This window comes from Varanus komodoensis, unplaced genomic scaffold, assembly GCF_004798865.1.
Source record: "Varanus komodoensis strain SLA01 unplaced genomic scaffold, ASM479886v1 scaffold2, whole genome shotgun sequence".
Classification (NCBI taxonomy): Eukaryota; Metazoa; Chordata; class Lepidosauria; order Squamata; family Varanidae; genus Varanus; species Varanus komodoensis.
This window is the reverse complement of record NW_025335568.1, coordinates 66283744-66306864: the sequence shown is the minus strand read 5'-3', so window position 1 is coordinate 66306864 and position 23121 is coordinate 66283744. Positions and strand designations below refer to the sequence as shown.

The window sequence follows — 23121 nt, the reverse complement described above, 5'->3', positions numbered from 1 at the left end:
TATCATTGTTAGCTACCTTGAGCACCATTTTCTTGGTGGAAAGGTAGGATTTAAAAGTAATAACATTGCTACCTCTCTGGATATAGTAGGCATGCATACATGGAACTTTTCTTAGAAATCTGATAGGTTTCAATATGTCCAGCCCCGTGTGGTAGTCCTGATAACTGTGCACTGATCTCCCCTCCTCTTTCTGCACGCCTGATGAGGAATTGTGGACAGCATGGGATTGTGAGTTAAGACATTGTTCTTTCTTTTTTTTCTTTTGCTTCCAGTATTATGATTTAATACTAAGACATAAAACCAGGATTACAGGAAGCAACTGTGGAGATGCATCTTAATTGTACCTAACTTCATTTAGTAAAATAAAACATTGATAGGCACTTAAAAGTTCAAGAGAACCATTCTTGCAGACTTTGATTTATTTGTTCTCTCTTCTCCCCCACCCCAACTTATGGAAAGAGAATGATCTGTTAAATAATGTTTTCCTGTTAAATGCTTGTGCAGCACATAAACTGCACTATAAAAACTGGTTTCAATTTGTTTTTAAATTTTAAGAGAATGTCTTCTTTAAATGTGCTTAACGGAGGAATACTTTTCAAGCTGAGCTTGTAGCAAGAGATAGTTTGTCTCTATCTGTAGATGTACAGTTCTTTGAGGAATGATGATTGTGTTGCCCATTCAGGCATAGCTGTGAATGAGAAACTTGGCACATATCCTTAACTCATCAGTGTGAACATGTGCCAAAGCTCTATATCAACTCAGAGATTTTCCTCAGTGTTAACAGTTAGTGAAGCATGACACTATGTTTGCTTTCAGCTTTGGTATCTTAATTTATGCTTGATGCATGGACATACTATTGGAATGAGTTTTGAATGGAATATATGATCAGTTGTCATAAACCTTTGCCATGTTATCATCTCTCCAAATTTCATTAGAGTTAGTTTAATTTAGATATTCAGAATATTTGTGGCTCTCTAGTGCAACAACAGTTTTGGTTTTGTCCCTCGTTTATCTATTTATGTGTGTTATCATTCCGTAATTTATTTTGAGTTTTGATCCTACAGACCAGAAGCTTAGGATGAAATCTATATATACTTATCTAGCCACCCCTTTATTCCTGAATGCAGTAGCTCTTTAGTATTTTATATATGAAATGATACAAAATAGTACTGTCCTCTTTTTAAAAATAAAATGACAACCCTACCACTATGTTATTCTCCTAAAAGTTTATCATAAAGAGAATGAGTGAAAACTCTCAATCTACTCATTATTCCTACAATAAGACAAGTATACTTAATTTGTGGAGGCTACTCAATAGCAATTGAGCACAACCATCTTATATCCCATCTGCCACAGCTTACAGTTTGTGACCCACAACTCTTTGTTTAATAGACTGTAATACATGTGTATACAACTCATGTACAGTCCATTTTGCCTCCAGCCACTCACATGGAGAGCTGCATGTTGTCTGCTTTAGGCATTCAACAAATGACAAAGGGGTCACATATCCTATAGGCCAAATACAGAATACTCAATAAGAGTACACTGAAGCTGGACAGATTCATGTTTAGGATTTTAGGAGCCAAAAGATGTTGTTTTTAAGGTTTTAGAGGCCAAAAGATGTCATACCAGCATGTGGTGAGAGAGAGCAAAAGCCAGTGTGGTGTAATGTTTAAGAGTGCAAGACTGGAACAAAGGAGATACAGGTTCTAGTCCTCATTCAGTCATGGTGCTCACCGGGTGAGTTTGAGCCAGTCACAGACTCTCAGCCCAATTTACCTCACCGGGTTGTTGTGGAAATAAGATTGAGAGGACATAGAGAATTGTGTAAGCTGCCTTGAGTTCCTTGAAAGGATAAATTGTGACAAAATAGAAACATTGAAACAGAGCAAGTCAGAAGAGGTCTCCCAGGCCATCTAGTCTGACCCCCGGCTCCGCTCACGACAGGCCCACCATGTGCATGTCCAGCCTATCTTTGAACACCCTCACTGATGGGGCCTCAACGACCTCTTGTGGAAGCCCATTCCATATCCTTGGAGTCCTAACTGTCAGGAAGTGCTTCCTGGTATCTAAATGGAAAGTTGGTTCCCTGAGCTTTGCTCCGTTGGAGCATATCCTGCCTTTCTCTGCAGGGGAGAACAGGTCTCTACCCATCTCCGTGTGACATCTCCTCTCATACCTGTATGCCACCAACATATCCCCTCTGAGTCTCCTCTTCTCCAGGCTGAAGAGACCCAGTTCCCTCAGTCTCGCCGCATACCCCATCCCCTGCAAACCGGCCACCAACCTTGTGGCCCTGTGCTGCACTGACTCCAACCTTGCCATATCCTTTCTGTAATGAGGGGCCCAAAACTGAGCACAATACTCCAGTTGCGGGCGCACCAGAGTCGTATAGAGTGGTAGTAATACCTCTCTTGATCTAGAAGCCACACTATGCAACCAAGCGTGGTGTTCGCCCTCTTGACCACTGCATCACACTGCTGACTCATGTTTAGCCTGCAGGCAACCAGTACCCCGAGGTCCCTTTCACAAGTGCTGCTCTCCAGCCACTTATCACCTAACCTGTACTTATGACAGCTATTCCTATGCCCCAAGTGCAAGACCTTGCACTTAATTGAATGCCATCCTGTTGTCTCCTGCCCACTTCCATAGTCTGTCCACATCCTTTTGGCTCTAGAGTACCTGCTCCTCAGTTGTGGCCACTGCTCCAGTTTTAGTATTGTCTGTGAAATTGATCAGCAGACTGTTCACCCCTTCTTCCATGTCATTTATGAAAAGATTAAACAGGATCAGCCCCAGGACAGAGCCCTGGGGGACCCCGCTTGTCACTGGCCGCCATCCCAATGATTCCCCACTAATGCTTACCCTCTGCTTTTGGTCAGTCAACTATGCCCTAATCCATCGGACAGTGCTTTGGTGTATCCCAAAACTCCTCAGTTTCTCCACCAGGATACCATGGGACACTTTGTCAAAGGCCTTGCTGAAATCCAGGTAAACCACATCCGCCGAACCCCCTCCATCTAGCCATCTCAAAACCTCGTCGTAGAAATGCACCACAATATCCTGAGTTATAACATATACTTGGACTCTGTATTATTATAGGTGATATTAGATTGTAACTCCATCATCTCTCTTTTGGCCGTACTGATTAGGACTAATAGGAGTTGCAGTCCAAATGTTGGAGGGCCTCAAGTTGCTCATCCCTGGGAAGAGCATGAATTATACCAAATCTCTGTATTTTGTAACACAGTATACTAATGTTTTTTAAAACCTGTCTTTTAGTTTCTTTAAGGCATCATTAATTGGGCACTGCACGGTCAAATATTACTGTGCAATCATTTAAGGTAAATGTTTGTTGAACCACTTGAAGAATCCACACAATGCATGCTGCACTGAACTATGGTTTATTGTGGTTTTTGAACACTGCCAGTGAAAAATGAAATGTTATCAAACATCCAGTATAAACAGCTTGTCTCACTGGAGTTTAGTTTCAGTCATATGTATAAATGATCTGCAAATGCTTGTTTGAAAACATTCTGTGAAACAGTGTTGAAATTTATTAAAATAAATAGTTTTTAATATAGAGAGTGATCTTTTGAGACATCTTGGTATATCTGTTGTCAAGCGCGTTCCTGGAATAAATGTTCATATGTTGGGTTGGCAGAGTTGTGAGAACCAGAGCAAACTGTTTTGTTATTTGGCTTATATAGGTTATATTTGTACAGAAGTACAAATATATTTTAAACATTTTAAATTAAGTACAGAAAAGTAGCAGGCTTTGTCATTAAGTACCTTCAGTGAACAGATGGCAAAAGAAGACACAACTGGTTTGCAGTCTGTGTAGACTCAGAAATCGGATAGCTTAATGGCTTCATATTTGTTTGTGTTAGATTTTACTGAATGAAAAAGATACCTAATCCCTGATTATGGGATGGCTGAATCTGTATATTGCAGCACTGATAGCTTTTGAGAAATCACAGACTTCCCTCCATTTCCTCTGCTTTTTGAAATAATGTATTATCTTTGTGGGTGTTCTTGTCTATTTTCTCCCCAATTGAAATTAATGTAACTTGTCATATGTAGGTTGCTCTTAAATGTAACATTGCTTAAGGCTATCTTTTGCTGTTGGGCTGCTTATTGACTTCTAGACAAATGTGTCCTATTTTGCTAGGGTATTTGCCAGTGAAGCATTTTCATTTTCTATCTTACAAAAGGAGCTATTCAGATATGTGGGATTCATTGCTTTGGAATATATGTATACTGTAACTACCTAGATTGCCACTGGGAATTTATATGTGTTTCATACAGAATTCTTTCTTGATAATGTCATATAATATGGGGGAATGGCTTACTCTGGTACTGAAAGCTAAAGCAATTATTTTTAGACTGTGTTCTTTCAGTTTATAAACAGTAAATTCTCCAGTAATAAATTCAATGAGAAATAATCCCCTAGCATCAGGAATTAATATATAATTGCATATATTCGCTTTGTGACACGTTTATGGAGTTTTATTTTGGAATCAAACTGTTGGTCAGTCCATTCTTGCGCTATCTCTCTTGATTGCCACCAGTTTTCTAAGGACTTTTCCCCAGTGATTTTCTAGATCAGTGCTTTGGAGATACTGGGAATTGGACAATAGATATGCATGTATAGCCTATGGTATTCTGCTGGGCCAGTTTGTATATCAAGGCATTAATCTAAAGTTTGCTGGGCTGTGTACAAGCTGCTTCCACTTTCTGTAAATTACCTCAGACCATTCTTTTGTGCGTAAACCTGGACCACTGGTTTAGGGGCTAAACCACCCAGCACTTAACTTAAAAGGAAATCCTGGGTTGTTTGTTGGATTCTTTGGTCACATTGTTCTCACATTCTCTAAGACGTGTTTCTGTGTTTACAGAAAATAGAAGCATCTTGTACATATTCCTGCAAACCTGGACACTGAGTTGTAGTCTTTTCCCCTAGGCACAATTTTTTTAGCTGCAGCATAAGCAGCATCCAGCCTTGGATATATGCAGCAAAAGTGTGCAGTAGTTGATAGTTTATACTTTAAGATTTCTTACTAATGAAAACCAAGTCTAGAGCAGGGGTCCTCAAACGTTTTAAACAAGGGGCCAGTTCACTGTCCCTCAGACTGTTGGTGGGGGTGGACTATAGTTTGAAAAAAATATGAACCAATTCTTATGCACACTAAACATTAAAATTAATTAAAATTAAAAACAATTTAAAAATGTTTGCTCAGCTCCCTCAGGCTGCAACAGAAGCCCAAGATGAGGTGGGGAAGAGCATGTCCATATTCAAGGGACATAGCTATAACACATCCAAGGCACCAAATATAGTATTTTGCATAATGCAGTTGATGACTGCAACTGGCATTTACAAAGAATGAAGCAAAAATACTAAGGATAAGTACTGTTAATGCCACTCTTAGTATTTGAAGCAAGTCAGCCCAGAACAATTCTCACAGTACACAATGGCTGTATTTGAATGCAGAGCTAATGACTACCATATTTTAAGGGCAACCTTTCCAAAACTGGTACTGTCCAGATGAGTTGGACTACAACTTCCATTGACCATGCTGGTTGGGCATAATGGAAATTATAGTCCTGGCTGCCACCCCGGTTCCGAGGGAGCGGGAGGCCGAAGAGGTGAGCACAGGGTGGCTCCCCCGGCTGGGAGAGGGCTGCGAGGAGGGAGATAAGGTCTTTCCAAGACGAGGGGAGCCAAGGGATGGGGATGAATCTCAAATATATTCTGAAAATTAGCTTTAGGAGGCAAGTCAGAGCATATTTCTTTAGAAGTAGACTCCACTAGAATCACTGGGGTTGAGCAAGCATGAGTAGGCTTGACTGTTAACCTTTTCTGATTTAGCTGATTATTATAACTAAAAGTTAGCTGTAACTACAAAACATTGCAAATGTTTTAGAGCTCAACAAAGCACACTTACTCAATTGGAACCTTACTTAATAGATTTGCAGCCTGATCTTATGCATGATTACACAAAAGTCAGTCCACAGAACTAAATGTAATCTTATGCATGTTGACTCAGAAGTAAAATCTGCTAAATTCTGTAAAACTTGCTTCCAAATAAGTGCGTATAAGCTAAAATAGCAGCAATACAGGCTATCAGTGTTACCCATAGAAGAACAGGGCAAATAAACAGTTTATAACTGAAGCTCAGATCCCAAGTGTTGGCCTAAATAAGAGAGCCTTATATTTTTGCCTGAAAGTTAATAAAGAGATTCATTGCTTCTCTTCCTCTGAGATCTCATTCAAAAGTCTAGGTCTATTACAGAAAAGAAGTGGGTGTGGACATAAACATAGTTCAGTATTATATAGCATCCCACAACTGCTCTTTGATATCTTTCATGTAGCTTATTGATTACTTCTTTACAGTTCCTCTGTTATCAGCAAATCTATGTCCAGTTGGCCTTCTACTGAAATGAGAAATAATTGCTGCTGCTTACATACTCTGTTTTCTTCTCTCTTTGCCTATCTTGGTTTCTTAACACTACTGTTAGATTTTTCTTTGACTGCTGCCAAGAAAATCTCTCAGAAAAAGCTACTTCCTCTGTCCAGCGGTAGCTTCGTGCAGAAAGACTAAGGCCTTCTGCTGTATTTGATCAGTAACAGTTGTAAAAATTATATGATAACGGATATCAAAAATGGCATTTCCAGTTCAAAAAACTTCACCAAAAGCAGTTTACAATTTGTACCTACATATCGTATTGATACCAAGATTTAGGATTTGTTCACTTTTCCTAACTGTAGCAGGAGGGTAAGACCCTTACTATATCAGATAAAAGCCTTAACTAGTATTCTGTTTCTCATAGTAGCCAGCCAAATACCGTTGGAAAGTTTCAAACCCAGGAAATGTTGAAGGCCAGTTTATGCCTTCAACTCACTTCTGCTAAGAACTGCTGGTCAAAGGCATGCTGCCACTGAACCTGGAGGTACCATATAGCCATCATTACTGGGAGCTATTGATTGACTGGTCCTCCATAAATTCGTATGATCTCCCCTTGGAGCTGTCTGCCTTGCTTGTCATCACCACATGTTGTGGTAGTGAACTCCTTAGCATGTTCTTTGTTCAATTTACTAAATACAACAACAGTAGATCTAGTTGTTGGTCTTCAACATTTTTAAGGCTGTACTTCAATCATGTATTACACAAAATAAAATAGTATAACCAAGTTAGCCTACTGTTAATAAATTCAAGGGTTAAATGTAGTACACAGATATGCTGTATTGGTTGCTCAGATATATTAATAAATGAGTATGAGTTTTCATGAATTATAGCCCATTTTAGCAGAAGCTGAGAGTAAAACTGAAGGTTTTGAATCCCCAAAGATAGTCAAGTAGATGTACAACAAACATTGAATTCTCTTTAAAAAAACAATTAAGGATGTGCTAACAGTACAATCTTATGTATGTTTGGACAGAAAAAAATGTCCTTTAACTCCTAGCATTCTCAGCTAGTCATTGCTGTAGTTGTCAGACTTTTTTTCTGCTTAAATACATAGGATTACATCTTAAGAGCTTTCATAATGTGCATAAAACCACAGTCCCTATTGACTTCCTGATTAAGTTATAGTCCCTGTTGACTTCCTGATTTCTTTATGCTCATGTTCTGTAATCTCAAGTTCCCAGTGGGCCTCTGATTTCACTTTCTTTAGAACTGCTACACTAAAAGCCAGAGAAGTTAAAGTGTCCACTAATGGAAGAGCCAGTGTAGTGTAGTGGTTAGAGTGGTGGACTCAGGATTTTGGAGCTCCAGGTTCTATTCCCTGCTCAGCCATGGAGCTCACTGGGTTACAGCCTCTCAGACTAATCCACCTTACAGGTTTGTTGTTGTGAAGACAAAATTGAGAGGAGGAAAAGGATTATGTAGTTGTTTGTATTTCTTATAAGGAAAAAAGACAAGATATAAATAAAATAATAAATACTTACATTGATCTTGTATGCTCAATACCTGTTTAGCCCGATTGTCTTTGTCTTAAAGGTTACATGGTCTATGTAACTGTTGGTTCATTTGTTTTTTTACTGTATATAGTGCACAGATGTATTTGGAATTTCCTTGACTCCACATGGCATTTTGAACTCATTTGCCCCTTTGGTAAAAGGTTTGATTCTTGAGTTCTTGTGCTGTTTCCTAATGGGAAGAACATCTCAGAACAGAACCATTAATCTGCATAATACGGCTATTTCAACATTGAGTCTAATTTAGTTTATATTTCAGAGAAATGGGAGGAGGGTGAAAACTATGGAGATGTGCATCGAACCTCTTGAAGCACCTCTTGTTTATCTATTGAACTTTAGGCCTCAAGATTTTCATTTCTCATGTTTGAACATTTCCTTCCTTTAAGGTGGCCTTCCCCAACTTGGAGCCCTCCAGATATATTGGGCTACAACTCCAAGTATTCCTCACCACTGACCTTGCTGGCTGAGTCTGAGAACCCAAGGTTGAGAAAGGCTGCTGTGGAACAATGCTTCCTAGCTTCTGATGTTTAAAACATTTTTTGAGTGATAAAATTGGAGACATGTTTCAGACTTAACAATTGGAAAGGATTCTGCTTCATATTTTGCATAGGCTTTCTGGTTGAAAGAAGGCAAGACCCACTGTTCATATCTGCATCAAGCCTGATTGATTTAATTACATAAATTGCACAGGCATGTCAAACTTACTCTCCAACTGAGGCAAAGCCAGAGCCATTAATCATACAGGTGTCATGGTCATCCTTTTCTGTGGATGAGTTCTTATGGCAAGATTGACTTTAAGAAGCTTGGGACTCTTAAGATGAAATGCAGCCTCCTGCTACCTAATCCACTGCCTTCTCTTGTTCAATTCCAATTTTACATTTGCAGGGTACTTCTGATATACCTTTCAGGATGGTCTTTTCTCAATATGTAAAGTATGTGCATGCTGTAAACCAAATTAATGGGCCAAATAGCAGCTCTCTACTGCTTCAGTTTTGGAGGAAATGCACAACATCAGAGTGGCAGCAGTAGCAATTCCCTGACCTATGGTTAACAGATTTTCTGTACCGTAGAGCATTATATTGGAATTCTGAACAATAACTGTGGGCCAATTACTTTTGTTCTGCTTGTCACTTGGAAGGATGAATATTGTAGAATGTTTGACCAGCAGTACCAGTGTGCAGAGTGTTTGAAGTTGGCTGTGCTTTCTGCTTTCCCATAACTCCTGTCATGTTTTGAAAAAGTTTACTTGTATTTGGGAAGGACAACTGAATCCCCCTGTTTACACATTGCGTATTTAAGGCACTAGTACCTTTTGGGAAATAACTGTTTAACTATGACATGGCTTTCCTTAAATGTTGGGGATGGATGGGGATTCATTCTTTGGCAGTACATGTATCAGTACTCTTGCACACCTTGGGGTGGTCTGAAGGGTGGAATTAGCTTCATGAATTGTATTTTGAGTCATTTCCTCTGTTTACTTTTGTGATATGCATTGTCATTGCAGACCTAGTAGACATGAGATTTCTAGTGAGTATTGGTGTTTCAAACCCTAGCACGAGAAACTCATGGCCTGGGATCTAGGGATGAATGAATCTGTTTTATCTTCTGTAACATTTCACCATTCACTTTTTTCAGCACAAGTTCATTCTGTCTCATTTCCTCATCGATATGTGGGCTTGGTTTGCTTTTTTTTTAAAGTCATTTAAATACATACACATTTTCATATATGCCTTGAAAAATTGTATGCATTTTCTAATACAGTTTTCCTAAATTGCACATTTCTTTTCATTTTAGGCACTTTTGCCTAATATACTCCATTGTATGCTGTTTTCCCTAATACATGCCTTTTTTAATAGAATATTCAATTGTGCCTTGCAAAATTTGGAGAAGTCTAAAAAGTGGTGGTTAGTTTCAGCTTGCATATTCATTCAGGAAGCGCAAATCAAGTCAGTTCATACCAACGTATGAACCATACGAATGTAATCTTTAGACCTATGAGAACACATGTTATCTCCCTGTTCCCTGTTTTGTTAGCCTTGGAAAATCTGAAAAGATTAGATTTTTGGAACATATTAGATATTTTTTCTTAGGTTTATTAAAAAATAGAGATTCCAACCAAAAAAGGTAAGTGTACAATGGCTACTGACATGTACAAGTTAAGCTCTTTCAATACCATTCAGCCTGTTTCTGTTACCTATTTTCATCCTTTGAGTCTTGTCCCACATTATTTGCATTCACTTACAGTAGAAATTCATTAAGTATGTCTTTTCCTTGGATATATGTCAAACTACTCTTATTTGGAGGTTTAAAAAATACAAATTGCAGGGCAATGGTAAACATTGTATTTACCTTTACATATAACATTTTATGCTGTGGTTCCTTAAGCATACAGTGCATGATACAGTTTGTGAATGTATAATTCCAGGGTTTAGTTTGCATGGTAAACTTATGAATTTGGCTTAAGTTTGAGTTCAGGCTATCAGTACACTGCTTTTAGCTGAGTCAGATTTTCCTTGGTGACTTTCAGCAGAATTAGCATTTATTTAATTTATTTATTTTTAATTTCAGCAATCCTAAAGAAACCAATCAAAGAGTTAATAAAAAAGTCAACAATGATGCATCACTTCGAATTCAAAATTTGTCTATTTTGGTGAGGCAAATTAAATCATACTATCAGGTTAGTAATGTTTCTCTTCCTAAGGAAAAAAAAGCTTAAAATGTCAGTGTTGTAAGAAATAATAAAAGGAAGCAAAATCAATTATACATACAACTGTCAATGTTGGGGAGGATTTAATGTTGAATTAAAGTTGCTTTCTAAATATCACCTGAAGAATCAGAAAATATTTAATACTGCATAACTAAAATTAATGTTGATATTATCACTTAGACACATGGAATAATCAGAAATTGGCTGATAATTGATAAGTGGTTTGAACAAAACCTTGCTGCTTCACATAGGGCTATTATATATATATCAATGGCAGTAAACGATCACACCTTCTGTCCATCTGTCCTTTCTTCCTGTCAAACCTGAATAAGATGAGAATAGAAATGGGTACTTAATATCAGTACTTTCAGCCCCATTCCTGTGCTTTTTTCCGCACAACTAGAATATCACCACTGAAAAAGCCATTTTATCAGTAGCCACCTGCCTTTACTTACTGGGTGGAGGCACCCAAAGAAGGGCTTCTGAGGAAAAACTTGGGGTCCAGGCAGGCATTTATGGAAAGTGATGATACTTCAGGTAACCTGTCCTCAAACTGTGTAGGAATTTTCAAATTAATCCCACCTCTTCAAATTGGGCATAAGAATAGACTTGCAGCCAGTGTAGATCAGAAAGTATTATTCTAATATGATAATGCTGGACTCCCCTCATTAACAGTCCTAGAGGCCTGTTCTAAACCAGGTGAAACTTCTAGACTGTTTTCAAATGCAGCCCCATATATAGTACATTGAAGTAATCCAAACTAGAGGTTAGTAGATCATGAATAACCATTCCCAGGCCATCTCTGTCCAGATAGGTGCATAGTTGGTGTATCAGCCTAAACTGATGAAAGGTGCTCTGTGCCCCTGAGGCCACTCTGCTTTCAGTGATGGTGTTGGATCTAAGGCTCCCTGAAACTATGAACCAGATCCTTGTGAAAGAAATGCAGTCTCTTGCAGAATGGGTTGAATATCATTCCTCAAGACAGAATGGCTTATTAATATTCTCTCTGTCTTCTTTGGATTAAGTTCCAGTTTTTGATCCTCATCTAGTCCATTGTTGTGCCCAGGCATTGGTTCAGAATGTGCACTACCTCACCTGCATTTGATGAGAATTCTGTCTTCTTAAATAATTCTAATTTTACCTTCCTGTCCACTTGTGCACCAATTTTGAGTGTTTTATGTTGCTTTCTAGGACAGAATAGGAATTTGCCTAAGGTGTTCATTATTCTACCCAGTTTTGTATTGTCTGATTATCTTTCCATGTACTTACCTAAATCATTAATAAAGATGTTGAAGAGCACTGGGCCCTGGACTGAACGCTGTGGCAGCCCACTAATTACTTCTATCCAGTTGGAGAAGGTGTCACTGATGTGCATTCTTTGTGTCTGATTTAGCAGCCAGTTTTGGGTCCACCTAATAGTTTTCCTATCTAGTTCACTTTTTGCTAATTTGCTTATCAGAATATCATGGGGCACTATGTTGAAAGCTTTGCTAAAGTTGAGGAAGATTATGTCCACAGTGTTTCCTCTGTCCATCTGGGAGGTTAACCAGTCAAAAAATGAGATTATATTAGTCTGATAGGATTTATTTTTGATAAATCCATGTTGGTTTTTACTAATTACTGCATTTTCTTTGAGGTGCTTGCAGACTGATTTTTTTTTATACTTTGTTCCCGAATTTTTCCATGGATAGATTTCAGACTAACTGGTCTGTAGTTCCCAGGTTCATCTCTCCCCCTTCCTTTTTTTGGATGTTGCGAACAATGTTAGCCCTTCTCCAGTTATCTGGCACTTCACCTGTTTTTCAAGAGTTATCTAAAATAATAAACAATGGTTCTGAGAGTTCTCTGCTAGCTCTTTTAAGACTTTAGAATGGAGTTCATCAGGCCCTGGAGATTTGAACACATGGGGGAGCAGGACCCTACTGATTCTTTTGGCCCTCTCACTGGCTTTTGATACTGTCAAACATGGTGACTTTCCGGATAGCCTATCTGGGCTGAGAGCTGAAGGTACTGCATTGCAGTATTTCCACTCTTTAATTTAAAGGGAGTGCTGAAGAATTATTTCTCTGTCCCCTGGCAATTATACCAAGGGATCTATTTTATCCTTCATGCTGTTCAACATCTACATGAAGCTACTGGGAGAGGTTCTCTGGAGAGCAATATGCAGATGACACCCAGATAACCCTCCTTCCTGTTGACCAGCAGTTCAGCCCTCTTACTCACAATTAAATTTTAGATGAGGGAGATTTTGGTTTGGACATAAATAGTATTTAGCAGCAGCAGCAGCAAGCTAGTAAGACAATCAGAAGCCATCTGGTTGGTGGGTAAGTGGAAGATGGGAGTGGACATAAGGTTTCTATAGTCCCCCCAGTTCCTTCTGTCAGAGCACCTAGGCTGCATCCTCTTTGTATTCAGCTCTTGAAAGATAGGTTGCTTCAGGTTGCCCTGAGCAAGCTATAGCCCAAATTGAATCTTATGTACCAATATAAAATTGTCTGTTCTCCCTCCCAACAGCTTCCAAGTCAGCTCTTACAGGTCTATCATGTACTTAGACATTATCCATTAGGCCTCTGAGAAATCCATAACGTTGCAAACAATGATCAGCATTATGTGTATTATTTCAGGAACTGTTCAAACTGAAGTAGATGCTTTGATTTCTGGAAACCTTTCTCAGTTGGTAAATTTGCAATTATTATACGGAAGTAAGCTTCATTGATTTCCATGGCTGAAATGCTGTGATTAAAGGGCCTGGAACACATTACCGCTTTGGTGTCAGTTTGTTGGCCCTCATCTGTCCATTGTTGTATTTTCTAGTTGAGCTATAAAATTTCATTATAATATGTTAGAAAAGCTGTTTGACTGTAGCCAATAATGGTTCGATCAGTTCATGTCTTTTGATGTAGAATTTTGTTATATTGTGTGCTTAATTTTAAATTAAAGTCAGTCTGTAGAAACATCACTTGGGTTTCACTCAAAGAAATGACTTTATGGGTATAGAAAATTTAAATTTATTGTATTAAGTTCTTTGGTTCCTTTATTTGAATCTGATATTTCATTTTATTATATCATTCTTTTATGTCAAGTTAAAACCTTGTCTGGCTTTTAGAAATAGTTTTAATTTCTCTGTGTGTAGATAACAGCTGCAGGAGGACAGCCCTCCTAATCACACAGAACATAAATAAAATTGGAAATTTGTTCTGAGCATACTGCCTGTTGTATAGGGAACAGACTTGTGCTGTCAGTTCTGTGTATGTGTTAGCATCTGCTGCGATATGTAGCCAGATGTTTGAAAGAATATACACCAACTTTAATGAATTAGGTTCTGTCTAGACTGAGGATTTTTCAGATTACAGCCATCAGTGGCCAGCAGTATAATTCCAACAGGACAACTTTCATGAGTCTATTCATTGAATACTTCATGTTATAGCTGTTTTCCAAAAACATATTTTCTGACCAGGACAGTGCTTTATAGCAAAATCACAGCCATTTTATGCTCTATCTATAGACCTCAGTGTTGTCTATATTGTGGTATGTGTTTGCTGCATGCCATTGTATTCTTGAAATTCTCAAATCTAAATCAGTGTTGAAAATTACTTTGGAAAACAATACATTGAATAGGCTTGAATATACTATATTTATTAGCTTCATAGTGATTGCTGATCTTTTCATTGTGTATCAATCTTATGTGCGTATTGAAATCAATAAATATGCATTCTTATGTTTATTGTGCACTGACTGTACTGGTAAGAGAACTTGAATTTTCTGTTTATAAGGCAAGAAATGGCGTGGTATTGAGAGAGTCAGCATGTTTACTACATAGCTTTGCAATTCAAAGCTTGCTAGGGAATTGAATTGCAAAAATCAAATTAGAAATTAAAAATTTCAAAAATTTGCCAAAAATTCTTGACCTCTTTGGGACCCATAGAATCGTAGAATATAGGAGTTGGAAGGGGCCATGAAGGCCAACCCCCTGCTGTTGCAGGACACTACATTACACCATCCCACTCAGATGGCTGTCCAGGTTCTTTTTAAATGTCTCTAGTGTGGGAGTGCTCACCACCTCTCCAGGCAGCTGGTTCCACTGTTGTATTGCTCTGATTGTGAGGAAGCTTTTCCTGATGTCCAGCCTGAAACTGGGTTGCCTAACCCTAACCCATATATAACAGAGAAACCCGGTAAAACTTATGAGGAAGAGTAATCCCTTAAGTTCTTCACTGTACCCTAGCTATTAGGCAGGTGAGGAATAGTAGGGTGAAAATTCAAGAAAGAATGTATTCTTGAAGTAACACCATCTTGTCTTTTTCTTTTACCCATGTGCAAGGAAGGTAATCTGTGAAAGTGCTGAACTATGATATTACAATGCAGTGGGGGTACAGAAAATATTAAGGAGCCAGTCTGGAGAAAGGGGAAGATTTGGGTGCAAGGAATATAGTAGCATTTATTTGACTTATACCTTACAACTCAGAATAGGGTAGTGACTCAGGATAAGGTCTTCTTAATGACAGCAACTAATGTGGAACTTCCTCACTGAGGGAAATGCAAGCATCAGGCCCACACATGATTACATTTTAGACAATAATTAGGGATTTACTCTGGCTCTGGGATGTTATGGGTTGAGTTTATATTTGTTGTGCTATTATTTATTTATTATATTTTTAGGCCTCCCCATTAGCCACACAGCTCCCATATTTACGTTGTATGGTTGGAGTTATTGTTTCTGTATAATTGTGTATTATCTATGTTGCATTCTGTTTGGGGAGAAAACATGGCATATAAATAAAAACAAAACCCAGCTAAATTACTGCATTTGCTGTTCAAAAAATTCCTCTGTGTGCTTGATGATTTAGTTAAAGCAGAAAATAAGGATCAGTAGGATTAATGGAAAATGTCTTCTAACTTTTTAAGCATTAATATTAGAAAATGTTTGAAATGAGAAGCAAGTTTAAATTAATGCTTTACTTTAAAGCTATTTTATATATTTAGCTACATATGGAAAGTGTGGTCAGTCTTCTCATGTATCTTGTAAATATTTACATCTGTTTCCATAGGAGACACTGCAGCAGCTTATTATGATGCCTTTGCCAAATGTCTTAATAATTGGCAAAAATCCCTTTTCAGGTAAGTCTTGTGCTGATTTATAGTAGGTATACTATCATTCTAAATAGTTAATAATCCTGTACAGTGCTTTCAAATTTTTGAAAGGTTCATATGCATTAATTAGTTGGTGTTATAGCAACTTTGTAAGGCAGGTCAGTATTATCCCATTATTGTAGATTTGAGGTTGAGGCAGAGAGCCAGTTGCCAACCAAAATCTACCTTTGTGAGTTCTTTTTTACTTAGTAGAGAATTGAATCTAGCTATTCAGGAAAGTGCCATAAAATTAGTAGGCAACACTCCCTAGAATGAATAATTTCATTGTTTACTGCTGTCCTAGTTTTTGTTATGTATAGGGGGCTTTTACTACTGTACTCAATACTTCTAATTATATATTGATTAATTGATTTGTCTTTTTAGCACACATGAAATGAAGACGGGAGGAAAAAGAAACATAGATGTAGGGTTTTTATTAAATGCTTAGATTTTCAGAAAAGTCTTTGAATGAATTGCTCACTGTTAAAAATATTCAGTGTAATAAATAATAATAAAGAAGATTAAACCTTTATCAGTCCCAAATATCTGCACTTAGGACATTCAAAAAGAATTTGGGTTCAATAGCATAGGTCTCACAAATTGTTGCAGGTAGCTAACCATAAACTGAATTTATCACTGCCAGACATTTTCTCCTCTCTACTTAACCTTGCACTTAAGCTTTTTGAACAATGTATGTGCCCATATTCTGCTTCATTCTGGTCATATACAGCTCCCTCATCTCACTGGTCTGTGCATGTGTTCCGAACAGATTTAGGGCAGTTAGAGATGCATGAGCGCAGGCTACAGAACAGATTAGTTGCCTTTTGGCAGAAGGCAAATAGACTGAATTGTAATGTCGAGGAAGCTGAGGACCAACAGGACTTGATGGCCTGCCTGAGCAGCTAGCTGTCTAGATAAAGGGAAAGCAGCAGATAATGGGACTTTTTATGAACTAGAAGCATCAGATTAGACCTCAGGGGTATCTGACTTTCCAGACAAGGCAGCACATGGACTGTGGTAGGAGTATTTTTATTTCTGTCTTCCAGCCATCTTTCCTAGAAATGTAAGGAACGGAAGGAAGAATCTGCCTAGTAGTATCTCTTAACAGTTACTGGTGGTGTACTAGAATCTGCTAAATGCACTGTGCCCAACTAAAGCCAGTCAGCAGAAAACAGCCTTTCTGCATTCTGGACAGCAATGGAAGATGTAGCTGCCCCTTGGTGTCCCCACAATTAAATTTATGGTCATCGTTGATGACTTTGTGATTGTAGGCAGTGTTCCATACTGTAAGCAGTGAGTGTAGGCAGTGCCCCAGTGAGCTCCTGCTGATTGCATTGCACTTGCAGGACTTGCCACTAGGGCAACAGGAAGCTGTTTGGACCCTTAAGCAAACCCAGAAATGAGCAGAAATGGAAATAATCAACAGAACCTCCCTTCCGTGAATTCCACTGGTCTGCCTTATTCCATAAATTAGGTTTTCCACTCTTTTCCCTGTTCATAAGGATCTACTAGCTAGTGTACAGACAATGTAGGATATTACTTCATATCATGGAAGAGTTGGACATTAGCATAGTTCTGCTGCTTTATATTCCCTTGTATTCTTGGGTTACTCTCCTGGGAAGTGGATTCTGAGCAACATGTATGGCTCATTTTGTATCTCAAACATATTCTGTTGCATTTCACTTATGTTTGGTACTATGAATACTGAGAAACTGTTTTTTTTTAAAGGGAAATTGATATGAGAGAAAGATGACCTTGGAAAGGAACCCTGTGTAGCTCAAAAGAGAAAAGACTATACTCCAGCAGTGACCATGTGCCCTTTAAACCACTGCAACTAGGGCAAAGATTTATTCATTGGTTTGTAGCATCTGGATGCACATAGGAATAGAAATGGTTTAATACTTACCTAAAATTCTCTCTCCCTCTCTCTCAATTTTTTTACAATTGTTTTAAGAACAAGGCACTGAGGAAGTGAAAAAGCTACTTCTACTCTTGCTTGGCTGTGCAGTTCAGGTATGTTCATGCAAGAATTGATAATATTCACTTGACTAGACTTAATTGTGCTTACTTGTAGCCTTCTTCATGTTTCTCATGCAAAATCAAGCAGCTTTTGTGACTAAACACTTGAGCTAAACCCTGGCTAACATACCTTCTGTCATGGGCCTGATTTTTCCTTGCGTGTGTTACCTAAAGTCACAGTAGACAGTGATACTCTGGCAGACCACTTTCAGGAAGCATAAACCTCCAAATATTGGCTTTTCTAAGGAGATGACTTTAAAAGAAGCAGTAGCAGGGATGAGTTTGGAATTGAAGTTAAATAAAATGGAAACCCAACTCTTCCCCTAGCATTGGAGCTGAACACTAAACTGGACCCCATCTCAGTCTAGTTCAGGGTAGGTCAGAAAGCAGAGGATGTTGTCACTTGTCAGTTATCTACCAAAATATCATGTCTTTCCATAACATGCTGGTTAGAGTAGAGACAGTTTCTCAATCATTGTCAGACTGTACACTATATGGATTGAGTTGATTAGCCCTTGCAGGTACCCAGCATAACTGAGAAAAAAGTGGAGGTATTTTTGAGCTGTTCAGTTAATTAAAACATACTCTATATTGTGTTTGTTTTAGTGTCAGAAGAAAGAAGAATTCATTGAAAGAATCCAAAGTTTAGACTTTGATACAAGAGCAGCTGTTGCCGCGCATATACAAGAGGTATTAATCTTGTTTACTACTATAGAATCTCCATTCATTCAAAGGATTTTGGAGGTAACCAAATGTCTTGATCGAAGAATGTGCATGATAGTTGCAGAGGGTAAAGCAGACAGGATGTTACACAGAACACAGTGTAAGTCACTGCCTGGGTAGGTTTAGACTATGATTCTATCACCCCTAGCTTTAGCAGGGGTGATAGAATCATTAGAATAGTTCATGTATTTGAAAGGTCTCCTTATGTTTCTGTGAATTTTCCCTGATGATGTGGTGACCAGTCCTGTAACTGTCCTGGGAGATTTCTAGAATTTAGAAGACCAGGAACATTGACATATTTGTACCTAGACACTTTCTGGTGTCTCATGCAGCCAAATTTGCTCTTTGGCTTTTGGAGTGTAATGAGGCAAGCAAGAGGGAAACAAATGAAGTGTGGACTGGACTGGTCTGTGATCTTCAGAAACAACAGGATATTGGCTGGGAAGACAGAACTTCTCTATTTCTCCTGGTGACTGTAGGACAATGAGTTCAACAGGATACACAAAAGCAGTTCCATCTACACAGTGAGATGTGTCTTCACTGTGTGCATGGAGGTGAGAAAACTGAGAAGCCAAGAATAAAATAATTTCAGGAAATAACTAACAGATGTTTCAGCATTACATGACATTCTTCACTCTGTTCTAGGAACAGAGGGCAGCTCACACTGTTTTGAAGGACTTCAGATCGAACAAATACAATAGAATTCTTCTGAAATAAAATGTGCTCATCCTTTGCTACCATCTAGATAAGACTTGAATTGCCTTGAGGAAAACAGGGCATGGGCTTCCATAATTCTTCAGGAAAAGGGAATCTGAAAGCTGGAGAGCATCCAACAGAGTTTGAGGGTTTAATTATAATAGGAAAGGATAATGGGGGAAAGATTGAAGTTGTGCTGGGAAAAACGGTTGAATGATGGAGATAGCAGTCAGCATGTAGATCACTAGAGCAAATTTTTAAAATGGGAAGAAGAACAGGGCTTTGGATTCAGTGGAGAACTGACTGGCTTGCAAGATCAAGTGGGTTAATGTAGAAGAATAGCGGACAAAAATGAAAGTAACAGAGATGGAGAAAGTTTCATGAAGTTATACCACAATTATCCTCAAAAAGCTATGATCACCTGTGGGGTGAGAAGAGTGGTACATAGAATGGTAGAAAAATAAATGTCTATAAAGGTACACATAAAAAATACATGTGTAAGAAATGGTTTATTCCATAATGAGAATTGAGAGATCATGCCTTTTGCATTTTACTAAAATGGTGCCTGTCATATGCTTTGCTATATTTCTTAATACAGTTGAGGAATATTTCATTTTTAAATGTAGTTGATTAACTATGCATAGTATTTGACTTTAATTGTAAACATATGTGATTTTCATGCATTAACCAACAATATTATTTAAAAGGAAGATAGGGTACTGAGGTTAAAATGATACTACAGCTACTCAAGTTAGCCCAGCAGAAAATACCCTCAAGTGATAATTTTTCTTGGTGTACTCTGGAATAAGTTATAACATATTCATAAAATGTGTTAAGAGTTATGAAGTTTGTTTTTTAAAGCAGACATGGACTCCATACTGTCATGTCATATTAGGTCACACTCAGTTCATACTCATTTCTGTATTCTTGCACCATTTAAACAGAATGCTGTTTCCTTCATTGTGATTTTATCCTCTGCAGGTAACTCATAACCAAGAAAACGTGTTTGATCTTCAGTGGATGGATGATAATGCTATGTCACAAGACTATATTGAACCTCTCCTTAAAAATATGGCATTGCATTTGAAAAGACTTATAGATGAGCGAGATGAGCATTCTGAGGTATGTGTCTTGCAAGTTTTTCCATTCTGGGTTTGGTTGGTTGGTTTGTTTTAAGATATGACTAACCAACTATTTGCAAATACTGAAACTGGGAATTATAATGTTGACTCACTTGTAGATTTTGTCAGGGTGTGTAGGTATGGACAATCCCTCTCCAGTTTGTTTGTTGGTTTGTTTGTTCGTTTGTTTAAAATATTTATACCCCGCCCAGGGCGGCTTACAAAAATCAAAAACAGATAATTAAACAAGTTAACAATAATTAAATATACACATAAAACCAGTAACAATTCACAAATGAAAGAAAAAACAAAATCAAAACAAGAATAAAAAAATCAAAACCAAAAAGTGATTGTGAAGTTAAAACCTGATGAAAATTCCTAACAGTTAAAATGATGGGCAAATAAAAAGGTTTTCATCTGGCGCAGAAAGGAATATAGAGTCAGTGCCAGATGAACCTCTCTGGGGAGTGCATTCCATAGTCTGGGCACCACCACAGAAAAGACTTTCCTCTGGGTAGAGAGCATTCTCACTTCTTCACAGTTGTAAAGTGATGAAAAGGATTACAATCTTAAGTAACTTGAAGCATGCTGTCTTTCCTTTTTTAAAAATAAAAACACTTTCCTCATAGTGTTGAGAATATTTAGCTGAATGCATTGATATACATTGCAGATGGAGAATCCCTGCTGTCAAGATGCAAGAATGTGATTATTCATTTTCTTAGTGTTTAAGAGAATTGGAAATATCAGTGGATGACAGTTGAACTTGAGAAATAGGGATACAAATATATGTACATTCATAAGCAGCTCTTGCATCTTGAAGTGTGGGATTTTTTTTAGTGACTTCCTCTTTTCCTGTTCTGTATTAAATGGTTTACTTTTTAAAATATTATGGGGTCTTTCTTTATTGCTCTCTGTTTTCATCCTTTCATTCCTTGAAAAGTGAACCTTCACTCCCTTGAGCTTTCCCTTATGTTTGCACCTCTTCTTTTGCTTTCTCTGTAGGTCAGGGGTGGAAAACCTGTTGCCCTCATGTGTTTTGGCCTACTACTTTCTACAACTTAGCCCTAAGCTAGCATAGCTAATGGTGAAGGTGAAGAGAGTTATGTGTCACATGGTGCAAGCTCTGCTATATGTGGAACTTGTTTCTGGTGAAAAGCTGCTGGCTATTTTCTCTAACTAGCTTTAAATCATTATTAGAGACTATCCATTTTACATGTTTCCTTCATGCAATTCTGCCATCTTTTTTTTCTGCTTTCTTCATACTTTTTCATTAAGCTTTGTCTAGGTATATAAAATTTTCTTTTGCATATTATTTCCTGTTATATTTCAAGTAGCAATGTAAACAAAACCCTCAGGCTGGACTCATTTATCTTTTTATTTATTTAATAATTAGTGTGTTGTAAATCCTTTAGAAGCATTAATTAGGAAGAGAAATGACAAATTTCTTGCTTGGGAGTTGGGAGAACAAATGAAAAGATGGGAGCAGAGGAAAGGAGAATAAACCTGGCCTCAGCAGAGGAGCAGGAGTACTGAAGGAACCTGCAGCCAAAATCAGTTTACTTGCTTGAAGATTAGCTCCCCAAAAGCACGTAGCATGAAGATGTGTTTGTTCAAGTTTTCACCTTACAGATAAACTACATTTTACAGAGGAAAACCATGCTGGGCTTTTGCTTGGCACCCACCATGGACTATAAATTCAGTCATAATGGGCTGTGGGAAAGAGTTCTTAATACTTCCACCATGCTGTTTTCCCTATCTAAATTCCACAAACACCCATCTCTTGGGCTGGTTTGCTTGATGATGGGTTGCAGAACATCCTGACAGTGATTTTTAATATTTAACATATGATGGGGGGTTACCATGGATTGCTGTGTCACCTGAGCCTGGGCAGTTGGGGTTTTCTGAATGTTAAACAGCCCTCACAAAACACTGTAGTAGACCATGTGTAATTTGACCGTGTGTCATTGAACGCTTGAACAACCTGCGTCCTGGGTTTGGATGTGACAAGGTGTGGCTTGAATAGACAGAGTAAGCCAGGGTAGTCTGCGGTGATAGCACAAATCAGGTCAATGAGTAGATTCTAATCTGTTCAAATAAAAATATTGGTATCATGGGAGGATTCCTTTGGTCTACATACTGACTATATTGAATCTTACCGTGTTGCACCAGTACTGATACAATTAAGGTTTACAATTAAGCAACTAACTTTCAAAGTATAAGCCATTGTACAATATATACTATATTTTGTTGGCTTGTTTGGGTATTTTTACCCCGTCCAGTACTTTGCAGGTCTCTGGACAGCTTGTATAAGGTTTACCAGGCTTCACTGAGGTCCAGTTTTGAAATGGAAACCACTTTGATTGCTCTGTAGGTGACCTATATTGGGACAGGGAGAGTGAGGATTATGATTCTGTGGATTATCTTGAACTTGCCAGTGACTTTTGATATTGTTGGCCACGGTGTCCTTCTGGATAAGCCATCTGGGCTGGGAGTTGGAGGTATTGCACTGCTGTGGTTCTGCTCCTTTTTGGATGGCCAATTCTAGAAGGTAGTGCTGGGGGATTATTTCTCTTTCCCCTGGCAGTTATACCAAGGGATCTGTTTTATTTCAAATGCTCCCCTGCTGCTCAGAAGACCATCCAAATATAGGGACTGAGGAGTCATCAACACACAAATGACATCCAAGTCTGTCACAGCTTTTCATCCAATCAAAGTGAGTCAGTGGGCATTCTGAACAAATGCCTGAC

The 23121-nt window shown here is 38.2% G+C and overlaps 1 protein-coding gene across 9 annotated transcripts in view; it reads left to right on the top strand.

Annotated features, from left to right (window-relative positions):
• CCDC88A (coiled-coil domain containing 88A) overlaps positions 1-23121 on the top strand; it is a 110063-nt gene that overhangs the window by 13659 nt on the left and 73283 nt on the right. For all 9 annotated transcript variants that reach the window (XM_044429638.1, XM_044429637.1, XM_044429636.1 and 6 more), the window contains exons 3-7: positions 10547-10655; positions 15734-15803; positions 17770-17828; positions 18441-18524; positions 20235-20375. In XM_044429638.1, the coding sequence (XP_044285573.1) occupies positions 10547-10655; positions 15734-15803; positions 17770-17828; positions 18441-18524; positions 20235-20375 (463 nt within the window). The remainder of the gene's footprint in view (positions 1-10546; positions 10656-15733; positions 15804-17769; positions 17829-18440; positions 18525-20234; positions 20376-23121) is intronic.